Raw genomic sequence first — 12,079 nt, 5'->3', positions numbered from 1 at the left:
ATCAAAATACCCTCATATATACAATGCATATATAAAGATCCTCTATCAAGGGGTCAGTGAATGGTACTCACTCAAGAGCTATAATCGGGCAAAACACCATTTGATAGGAAATTCTTTTTGGAAACCACCTTGTGATTACCCAAGCAATTTTTGAATTCTTAAATTAAAAGTTCAAAACAAATAATAATTCTAAATTATTGAGTACTGAGTTCCGAAGAACAGTCCTACAATAAAATTCTCTTATGATACAATTTTTATCCCCAAAATTCAGAAAATGCTCCCCTACAATTTTTTATCTTAGGAGCAAGTGTGCATAATGGTCTTGCAGGAGCATGGCATCTTCACGAGCTGAGAAAATATGAGAAACCAGACACCCTAAAAAACCAACAGCAACCAAATGTACAACACACTCTCTCCAAAATTTCCTAAAAAACATCAAAAGCACACGCATTACGTATCAAAACCAAAACTTGTATTCACTGAAGAAAACCATATGATACAAATATGGTCATATGTATATTGAGAGAGAATTTCATAACAGGAGATTATACATATCTCAAGATGGGTGGAGACACCCACTCTCTTTTTTTGATTTTTAAGTTGAGAAAGGGAGCAAGAGTTCAATTGTCCCTTATATGTGAGAATGGGGGGAGAAGCCTTCCCTAATAGGCTGGTTGAGAATGTGTTTGGTTTCTAGGGGGGGAAGAGAGAGAGGCTACCCATTTCACAGGCTGGTTGAAAGAGTTCTTTGGCCCACCACAGAAGAAGAATCTGAATCTGGGGTCACCCTCTTAAAGACCAACTTTTGTTGAGGGAGCTGCCCATTAGAGAGAGATGTGATTTCAGTGTCAACTAAGATCTTGTCTTCATCTTTGAATTCTCCTCTTAGTATACGTTTTGCCAATTCAGTCTCGACGTATTGCTGAATAACTCTCTTTACAGGCCTTGCCCCATAGTTGGGGTCATATCCGAGGCTTCCCAAGAGCTCAACAGCCGAGTCGCTCACTTTTAATGTTATCTTTCGATCATTTAGCCGCTCTTGCACACGCTCCAACTGCAAATGTGGAACTGAATTAGATCGATGATATCAAACAATTAGACAATGAAAAACAAGAAAACTCTCTCTCACACACACTCTCTCACGCACGCATACACCCACCTACACAGCCTGGAATTTATTCTATTCCAACAATAGATGATATGCAAGACTGATTATAGAAAGACACGCTCTTCCTCTCTCTTACACACTCGGAGATCTAAGAGGAAAAAAGTAAAACCCAAATTAGAAACTCCCCACATGCACTTTGAGATTCAAGAGGAGAGAAGACCCTTGTTAAAAAGACACTTTGCCATCATAAGCTTCCCCTCTTTTATTCATCTTAGCAAGGCAACTCCCTCTCTCTGTCCGTCTTCCCCCCACCCCTGCCCCAACCCACAAAAGACCCCAAAAAACAAAAAAACTGTATCACCACAACCCAAACCAAACAAGAAACATACCTGCAATCTCACAATTTTGTTGATCTGCTCGCGATCCAATGGCCTGAAAACTATAAACTCATCAACCCGATTCATAAACTCAGGCTTAAAGATCGACCTCGCAGCCTCCATCACTCTCCTCTTGATAACCTCATAAGCCGAGTCCCCAGAGAATGGCTCATCATCCGCATTCAATATATATTGAGAACCCACATTTGAAGTCATAATAATTACTGTATTTGTAAAGCTCACTTTTCTACCTTGTGAATCGGTAACCCTCCCATCATCCAAAATTTGAAGAAAAATATTAAAAACATCACTATGGGCCTTCTCAATTTCATCGAAAAGAATAACCGCATAAGGCCTTCGCCTAACAACCTCAGTTAATTGCCCACCTTCCTCATAACCCACGTAACCTGGTGGAGCTCCAATTAATCGAGAAACTGTGTGCCTTTCCATATACTCACTCATGTCTATTCTCACTAAGGCTTCTTCAGTGTTGAACAAATATGAAGCCAAGGCTTTGGCTAGCTCAGTTTTACCAACACCTGTAGGACCCATGAACATGAAACTGGCGATTGGGCGATGCGGGTCCGAGAGACCAGCTCTTGAACGTTGAATTGCTTCGGCCACAGCTCGGACAGCCTCGTTTTGCCCTACGACCCTCTTGTGGAGCTCTTCTTCTAAGTAGAGAAGCTTTTCACGCTCTGATTGTTGAAGTTTTGAGACTGGTATGCCCGTCCATTTGCTAACTATCTCCGCTATGTCATCAGCTGTGACTTCTTCTCTTAACATAGATTTACCAGAGCTTTGGTACTCATCTAACTCCTTTTCAGCGACTTCTAATTGGTGTTGCAATGACATGAGGCTTCCATATTTTAGCTCGGCTGCTCGATTGAGGTCATAGTCACGCTCTGCTTGTTGAATTTCAAGGTTTACCCTATCAATCTGCAAAGAGAAAACAACAACAGTTGGTATCATAATAAGCAAAAGGAAGTGGAGCAATAATTGTTGCACCAGGGATACATGGAGAGTTTGGAACCAAGAAGAGGGGAGAAATTTTGAGATTTAACAGCCCATCCAGAGGGAGGTGGCTGATCTCTTTAAAATCTTTAAGAGAAAGTCTAAGACTATAATAATGGAAGCAATTAGCAGTAGATATTAAGTGACAGACCCAAACAATTAGGATAAAGCTTGGATGATGGTGATGATAAAGCCGCATACCAAAAGATTGCAAATAGACATAAGTGGTCAGCTTTTGCTTTTATCTGTTAATGGTCCCTTCAAAGTTGTTGGATGCAGAAATTGAGGCCAGTTGGATGATTATGATATGCGAACATTTCATGTACTGTAGCAGACAAGGTTATCCTAGTTGCTTCAAGCTTAATACCAATTGATATAGTAAACTTAAAACAGTAGCAGGCTGGGGGACGTGAGTCTTCAGAGACAAGAAACGTTCAATAATTATTTTGTTTTCACAAGCCATCCAAGTGCTGAATTCCACACAAGCAGAGGCAAGATTCTACATCCAATACTATGTTAGATCATTGTGGATGTCTTTAATTAATGGAGGGGAACTTCATTAAATGCACTATGACCTGTTAGTACTCATGACAGATGTAACCACCAACAAAATTACTGCATTCAAACTGATTTTAGCTACTTGTTTAAGAAGTCGAGAATGACTATGAAACTGGTTCTCTTCAATGGACAATTTGCATTAAAATTTAAAAAAAGAATATAATGTGAACAGCTAAACAAAAATAGGAAGCAAAAGATACCTCTTCTTTAATAGACTGAATGCGAGTCATTACGGATTTCTCATGCTCCCATTGTTGGGTTAGCTCTTCTTGCTTTGCCTTCAGGAGAGTAAGCTCTGCCTCAAGGCGCGCCAATCTATCTTTCGAAGCTCTGTCAGTGTCATTAGTAAGAGAGAGACGCTCCATTTCAAGCTTTAACACGGAGCGGTTTATTTCATCCAATGCAGTCGGTTTCGAGGTTATCTCCATCTTGAGCTTTGCAGCTGCCTCGTCAACTAGATCAATTGCTGCAGTCATTCAACAGCACCAAATTATATCAATTCAAAATTAATCAAACAACTGAAAAAATAGAAAGAAATCACAAATTAATAATTTTACCACAAATCAATCACTCAATTAACTTGCAACCTAATGCTCATAAAATCCACCATTTGTTCATTGCAGAAAAACCCAAAAAAAAAAAAAATTGAACTTTAGAAGTCACAATTATATCAAATATACTCCAATTGGATGGAACTAGGTCCATTAAAAACTAGAAGAAAGTGATTTTATTTTATTTTGAGTGGGGTTTTGGTTGGAATCCTGTTACTACTGAAATCCTTTGTCCAATGGAGTTATCAACATCCAATAAACTGATGGGCAGTGATGAAAGGAAAGTGGGACCTGCCATTGGGGCCATCCCAAATCCAGTAGACCACTCACTATCTCCATCCCCATCCAACATCTCAATGGATCGTTATGACCTGAAGGTCCTATGATTTTTCCATAGACCCTTGGACTATAACATACTTTCCCAAATAAATTACCTTCCTGTATCAAACAATAATAAATATACTAAAAAAAGGAGGAAATTACCTTTGTCAGGCAAAAATCGCCCACTTATATAACGGTCTGCAAGAATTGCAGCCTCTACTAGAGCACCATCAGAGATGCGGACCCCATGGTGTAGCTCATACCTTTCTCTTAATCCACGGAGGATAGAAATTGTATCTTCAACTGAGGGCTGATCAACATAAACTTGTTGAAAACGGCGCTCCAAGGCTGGATCTTTCTCGATATATTTTCGGTATTCATCAAGAGTGGTTGCTCCAATACATCGTAATTCTCCACGACCAAGCATCGGCTTTAACAAATTTCCAGCATCCATGGCTCCATTTGTAGCACCTGATAAGCAACAAGTGAGTATTTCTTAGTCAGCACATCCTGTTTTTGTCTTAGGGGTATTGCAGTGAGTTTCGAAATAAATCATAGGTGTTTAAACTTCCAATACTAATCAGAGAATAAAAGTCAATTTTTTTCCTCTTGATTGATTGCACAAGAGCAAATTGACCAGAAATTCTAGCTTTTCCATTCAAAGAATCTTGCAGGAACTTATTAGTCTTTACTCTTTAGTATTTCAAGTTCAGTTTTTTAATGGTTGGCATTATAAATGCCTGGACAAGAACATCAGTAGTTCATCCCATTATCATCTTTTCAGCTCTTCCAGTGAATGCTCATAAGAAGTAATTTTCCTTTAGAATACAAATAAGAAAGATGGAAAATCCAGTAAGCACAGTAATTCCCAAAGACTATGCCCATATCAATAACACAGAAGAACTTAGGTCATTGAAACAACCTGCTCCAACAACTGTGTGAATTTCATCAATGAAGAGAATTATCTGCCCATCTGATTGAGTCACTTCCTTCAGTACGGCTTTGAGCCTATCCTCAAACTCTCCCCTAAATTTGGCTCCAGCTATAAGCGCACCCATGTCCAAAGATATCAACTGAAAAACAAAATTAAAATAAATAAATAAATAAAAGATTAGCAAAAACACCATTTCTTGCACTGCTGCTCGAAGAAAAAAAAGAACACCATTTCTTGCACCGCATAAAAGCACTATTAAGCCTTATAAAACACTATGTACATGTGTGTGAATTGCATCCCCTAAAGTGCCATAATAACTTCAGTATTCAAAAGTAAAACAAACCAAGTAAAAATTCTTTTTACAAACTATAGTAGATCATGTCAAATGTTAATATGTTAAGAGAAATGATCCAATAGGACCCTCCCCATCCATGTGTGTAGGACCCCAAAGAATCACTATTAAATTTGGCATGGATCTAGAGAAAAGTCAAGTCCCACACCCATGTCATAATTTTTTTAAAGATCCGTGCCAACTTTAATGGTGATCCTTTGGGGTCCTACACACATGGGTGGGGGAGGGTCCTATAGAATCATTACTCATATGTTAATTATAAAAAAAACAACACCTTTATATAGAATACCTTGCGGTTCATCAGAGCTTGAGGAACATCCCCTTGAACAATTCTTTGCGCAAGCCTGTAAAGGAGAGAACAACAAGAACTCATGAGAATTGGTTCAAAATGGACATTTCACAACTAATATAAGATGAGAATTCCAATAACCATTAGTACAAATGAGCCCAAAAAGAAACAAGACAAGGTTGCACATAGTAGAATAGGGCCATTACCCCTCAGCTATTGCGGTTTTCCCAACACCTGGTTCCCCAATCAGAACAGGATTGTTCTTGGTTCTCCTTGAAAGAATTTGTATGCATCTACGGATTTCATCGTCCCTTCCTATAACCGGATCGAGCTTTCCTTCTTTAGCCATAGCAGTCAAATCCACCCCATATTTATCTAAGGCTTCGTACTTTCCCTCAGGATCTGCTCATTCATAAATTATGTATGGATATCATACATAAATTAAATTCAAATGCACAAATTAATAATTTATTAAGAAAAACACAATCAATAATTTATTATGAAAAAGCACACAAATTAATACATCAAGAAAAGTTTTTGATGGCAAAGGATGCAATCTAAGCGAATATCTTAGACCATTTCTCCATATATACATATTATGTCTTAATTTAGTACATATGTTTTTCCTTAATTTTTCACGTAACAAATCTGTAGAAGCATTACTTATCAGAAAAGGGAAATAAAATAGTGCCATATGGTACCTTGATCAATAACTGTCTGTCGACCCCTTATAGATTGTATGGCAGAAGTAAGGGTCTTGAGAAAAATTTGAAATTCTTTATATAATTGCTTCCCAAATCGTTGGTCTTGAGCAAAGGCAAGCACTAAGTGTTCCACAGAGACAAAAGAATCACCATATTCTTTCTTGTAGTCTCTAGATCTCTGAATCAGGGCTTCAAGGTCACGCCCTAACATAGATCCAGAGGTCTCACCCAGAACCTACCAAAGGTCGACAAGTAACATTAGTACAAAGACTAGTAATAGTAAAAATAAGCGGAACCAGAAGCAAAAGTGGAGTCCATGACTTGAACATGATTAAAAAAAATTATTGGAATAAACCCTATATTCGAATTAACAATAAAAGAAAGGACAAACTAAGCCCATCTTGAGTGTGCAGTAAAATCCATTGTTTCTAAATTGAGAAATGGGTGCAAACATGGCAAGAGGAACAAATGCACAAAACACTCATCCAGGTTAAACATTTCCTTTGCAAATTTTAAAGGGAAAAATGCATGAACAAGACAGACATGTCAAATTGTTGCGAGGAAATGTGTTTACCATCAACAATTAGCATCTCTTATCAAAACAAATAAAAGGGGTAATAAAAACACATGGATAATCTGCAAAATACAAACTATAACTAATGAAAATTTCAATCTATTGTTCTTTCATATCAAGAGCCTTAGTTCCAGGTAGTATCACACATAATTTGCACGAAGGAGATTAACACGATGACAAAGCAAGTTTAATTGTGTGTAAAAACCAAGCTGACTTATTCCAAAAAACTTTTAAGCCTATTGGCTTCGTGGCTAGTTGGGATCGAAGGCACAACACCAATGCCCAAGGTTGAAAACCTAGCATACCAGCAATAAATAATTAAGAATCACTAAGACAAGCAGTGAATGAAGGTTTGGATCCCAAACAAAGGAAAACAGCCAATTAACAAAGCTGTGCTGTGAATCATCAATGCGAAGCTAAAAACAAAGCGCATCATAAATTAGGATGGATCTCATAATCAAGTTCAACACAATTGTTAGTTATCCTAGCCGCAAAATCTAGCTTCCACAAGAATAGAGCAGAAATAATCAACCTTTCAGCCAGTATTATATATGGAAGATACTACAAAACACCAATAGGCGAAAATGAACAGTGATTTCGCCTACCCTCATCACCATCCAAAGTCCAAAGTTCATCGCACGGTCACGATTGTCCGGTAGTGTTTCATTTTTCATTTTTTTCTACGAATCGGAATGACCTGAAATTTGGAGCGTGTGTTCATAAAAAATAAGCGAATCTATGAAAAATATCAAAAAACTATTTTACATAAAAAACAAATATTTTACAAAAAGTTTCAGGGGTATTTTGGTCAATTTAGTTTTTGTGAATAATTTTTTTTGTATTTTTATTAGGTGCGCCTCACTAAGATGTACACACACTCTAAATTTCAGGTCATTCCGATTTGTAAAAAAAATAATTTGGATAATGATGAGGGTAGGCGAAATCACTGTTCATTTTTGCCTATAGGCATTGGGAAGACTTTCCATATATATATATATATACACATATGAAAAAATCTTAAATGCACCATAGGGCGAAAATGAATAGAGCAGTTGCAAAGGCTCTCATAGAGCAGTTGCAGTTTTGCTTGAAAAGTCGCAATGGCTCTCGTAGAGAGCCGTTGCGGTTTCCTGTGTTTTTCGCGTGAAAAAATCGACCGCACTGGACATGCTATGTCCGTTGCAATACCACAACGGATATAGCATGTCCGGTACAGTCGATTTATCCATGCTGTCCAAAAAAATCAAATGGTGCTAAGCCTATGGGCAAAAACACTGTTATATATATATATATATAAAAAAGGAAAGCATACAATGAGGTATAAGATGGTCACAATTAAAATTGACCATTATATGTGAAATTGGGTGGTTGCAATTATTCTATTGACCATATCAACATTCAAAAGAAATTTTCTCGAATTTTAATGACACACCAAGCTGTTAGATTTCACATCAAATAGTTATAAGTAATTATGACCTACTTGTACTAAAGGTAAATGGTCTCATTATATACAATCTCATATATATAGAGAATGAAATAGCTGAATGTATCAAGAAAGTCGCAAAAGAAGTTTTAGGAGAATCTAAAGGGAAAAGAAACGTCGATAAGGAAACTTGGTGGTGAAATGATAAGGTTCAAAAAACTATTAGCAAAAAACGATCATGTTATAAAACTTGGCAGTGCAATAGAAATGATCAAAACTTAGAAGAATATAAAAATGCTAAGAAAAATGCTAAATAAATAGTAAATAAAGCTAAACTTAATGCATATGATAATTTATGCAATAAACTAGTATCTTCAACTTAACAAAAATAAGAGAGAAAAAATGTGGGGATCTAAACCATATTAAATGCATTTAGAGTGAGGACCAAAGGTTCTTGGTGAAAGATGACGAGGTCAACGAAAGGTGGAGAGTCTATTTTAAAAAATTATTAAATGACAAACGCAATGAAAACATAGTGGTAGAAAGGACTGTTGGTACAAGTGATGGCAGATGTCATAGGTACATTCGTAGGATTAGGATGTCGGAAGTGAAAGAAGCTTTGAAAAGGATGAAGATAGGAAAGGCTTGAGGACCAAATGGTATCTTGATAGAAGTTTGGAGGTGCATGGGGGAAATTGACATTGACTGGCTGACGAAGCTATTCACCAAAGTGTTGAGAACAAAGAAAATACTAAATGAATGGAGAAAAAGTATTGTGATACCTATTTACAAGAACAAATGAAATTATACAAAATTGTGCAAACTATTAAGGGATCAAGCTTATGAGCCATGCTATGAAGCTCTGGGAGAGAGTAACTGAGCGACAACTGAGGCATGGAACGAGTGTATCTGACAACCAATTTAGTTTTATGCCAAGAAGATCAACAACTGAGGCTATTTTCCTACTTAGATAACTGATTGAGAAGTTTAGGGCGAAGGGAAAAGACCTCCACATGGTCTTTATTAATTTAGAGAAAGCTTATGATAGAGTACCTCAAGACTTGATTTGACGGGTGTTGGAAAAAAAATGAGTTTCCAGACACTACATCGACTTGATGAGAGATATATATGATATAACGCTAACTAGTGTACGAACAACTAGTGGCGAGATGAGGGAGTTTCAGTGACAATAGATCTACATCAAGGGTCAGCATTGAGCCCGTCTCTCTTTGCCTTAGTTATGGACGACTTAACCAGGCACCTACAGGATGAGGTACCGTGGTGCACGTTATTCGCAGATGACATAGTTTTGATTGATGAGAACCGAAACGGCGTCAACACAAAGTTAGAACTTTGGATGAATGCTCTAGAATTCACAAATTTTAAAATTAATCGGACTAAGACAAAGTATATGAAATGCAAGTTTAATAACAATAGGAGTAGAGACGAAGAAGTAGTCAAGATTGACAGTCAGGAAGTACAAAAAAGACTGTACTTTCGATATCTTGGGTCGATAACCCAAGAAAATTGAGACATCAAGAAAGATGTCGCATGCAAAATTAAAGCTGGGTGGACGAAGTGGAGATGTACAACTGGAATTTTATGTGATCGCCGCATACCAATGAGGCTAAAGGGCAAGTTCTAAATGACAACATTGATACTAGCTTTGCTCTATGGGAAAGAATGTTGGGCGAACAAAAAACAATATAACCATAAAATGAGTGTGGTGGAGATGAGAATGTTGACATGGATGAGTGGGAAGACAATAAGGGACAGAATTCGAAATGAATATGTTTGAGAGAATTTATGAATGGCACTAATAGGTGAGAAAATGAGAGAGAGTAGACCTAGGTGGGTTAGCCATGTGTGGCGCTAACCAAGTACAATACCTGTTCAAAGGTGCGAGTTAGTTCAATTGGAAAGATTGAAAAAGACAAGAGATAGGGCCAAAAAGACGTGGTTGGAAGTAGTCAGAAAAGATAGGAGGACTTATGGCCTCATCGAGGATATAGCCTTTAATAGAGTAGAATGGAAAACCAGGATTTATGTAACCGACCCCAATTAATTGAAAAGACAATCTCCTACTAGCAAACCAACCTTTACAAGAAATCTCATGGACCTACAAATATCACAAGTGCTAATAAAAAAAAGAGTAAATTTATCCAAAATTTTACCTCTTAACAATCATTAAGTAGGATAACAAAATTACCTTGGGTTGTCTCTGAATGAAACTCTCCGTGGCTTCAAGGAGTCGAGTGTTATCAACTCCAGCCTTCGAGAAGATACGGCGAGCAAGGCCATTCTTTTGCTCAAGCAGTGCTTTCATCAAGTGTTCAGTCTCTACAATTTGTTGCTTACTCTCCTTCGCCACTTCAGGTGATGAAACAATAGCTTGCCATGCCATCTCTGTAAATTCTTGCTGAGTAATCTTCAACACACAGAATTGAATAAAGAAAATTAGAGCTAAACACAATAACAAACTACATGGTGAATTAGGGAAAGTAAACTTCAACACAAGGAATTGAATAAAGAAAATTAGAGCCAAACTCAATAACAAACTACATGTAAATGGTGAATTAGGAACATAAATGATCGTGAAATAAGTGAATCCGAATGAAATGATAATTGAGCAAATTGAGGGGCCAATAATTGAATAAATTGATAAATTTGAGAAAACTCAGTCCATTGAACTTATGAAAACTTAAAGGAATAACTTCTTTCCAAAAATATTTATATGATGAACTCATAGAAACCTGAAACAGTCACATTGAAGAAAAGCAAATACAATTCCTAATGAGATAATAAAAACGCCCAACAAGCCCATGAATAGTGATAAAATCCAAAAAAAAAAAAATTGCGCTCAAATAAACATGAAAGTAGTAAAAAATTCTTATTATTAATAACATAGAAAATAAAGTGAAAACCCCAAATTCAATTAACTGGTAAGAACTCAGCTAGGGAAATGAAAACCCAATCTCAATAGACTCATGATAACCCCCTAAGGGAGAGAGGGAGAAAGAGAAACAGACAGAGGGAGAAAGAGAGAGAAAGAGTAAGAAAGAGAGAGGAGGGACAGAGAGCGAGAGTAGAGATTCTTACCCTTCCATCCTTTGGGGCCTCGCATCGAACAACAAAGCGAGAATTTCTTTTGAATCTCTCCACATTTCTAGTAGAAAAGAGGGAGTTTCTGTGGTGGGTGACTCCTGTTTTCAATGTAGAGAGCGCCCTTCTACTGCTCAAAGGGCAATGGGGTATCTTTAATGAACTCCGAGAACAAAATGATTGGTTGTTCTTGTGCCTAAGAGAGAGGTTAGAGAGAGAAATTTGGGGAATTTGTTGATTAAAGGCGAAACCAGCAGCTGCTGAAGCCATTGATCTTCTTGAATTATGAATTGATTACTTTAAGAGAGAGATGGAGAGGATTGATTATTTAACAGAGAGATGGAGAGAGTTGATTATTTTAAGAGAGAGATTCTTGTAGATTGACGTTTCGCGAGAGAGTGAGAGGGACCATGTTTATCACGTTCAGAATTCTGGAGTTCTCGTGAAGGGGGGGGGGTGTTCAGCGTTGGGGCTCTGGAGGCTTCCCAAATAGCGGATAAGAAAAGGAGGGCTACTTTCTCCCTCTACAAGGAACTTGCGACAAGACACATTCTCTCTCTAGAATTAGAGCACGTCAAGTAAGAAAAGGGGGCCTACTCGCTTCCAGGAATAGAGTCCCTCTGGTCTTTACTGCTCTCACTTCACAAAGAGCATCGTATATTGTTCTCTCCCCCAAAAATACCTCACAAAATATCTCTTCTTTTTTTTTTTCCCAATAAAGGTAATATTCAACAAAGAACAAGAAAAGTAGAAAAACAAAGAAAAACCGAAA

General features: G+C 37.4%; 1 protein-coding gene across 2 annotated transcripts; it reads right to left on the bottom strand.

Moving 5' to 3' along the window:
* Positions 1–455: 455 nt before the first annotated feature.
* Positions 456–11,744, bottom strand: CLPB3 (casein lytic proteinase B3). Of its 2 annotated transcripts, none has more exons than XR_016043100.1 (10): positions 11,305–11,744; positions 10,415–10,633; positions 6,206–6,443; positions 5,711–5,906; positions 5,505–5,559; positions 4,852–5,002; positions 4,193–4,400; positions 3,258–3,523; positions 1,498–2,424; positions 456–1,054 (listed from the first exon to the last, which is right to left on the bottom strand). XR_016043100.1 is itself a non-coding variant. In XM_006836977.4 (10 exons), exons 1-10 carry the CDS (start codon positions 11,575–11,577, stop codon positions 725–727), a joined length of 2,964 nt encoding a protein of 987 aa, XP_006837040.1. In that variant the 5' UTR covers positions 11,578–11,744; the 3' UTR covers positions 456–724. The 2 variants fall into 2 exon arrangements, 1 of the variants encoding a protein (XP_006837040.1); XM_006836977.4 differs by having other exon boundaries at positions 4,092–4,400.
* Positions 11,745–12,079: the final 335 nt, after the last annotated feature.

The sequence above is a fragment of the Amborella trichopoda genome, chromosome 10 (genome assembly GCF_054954075.1).
Source record: "Amborella trichopoda isolate Santa Cruz 75 chromosome 10, AtrichopodaSantaCruz75HAP2 v2.0, whole genome shotgun sequence".
Lineage (NCBI taxonomy): Eukaryota > Viridiplantae > Streptophyta > Magnoliopsida > Amborellales > Amborellaceae > Amborella > Amborella trichopoda.
Note: the sequence above shows the minus strand (reverse complement) of the source record. Positions and strands in the feature narration are given on the sequence as shown.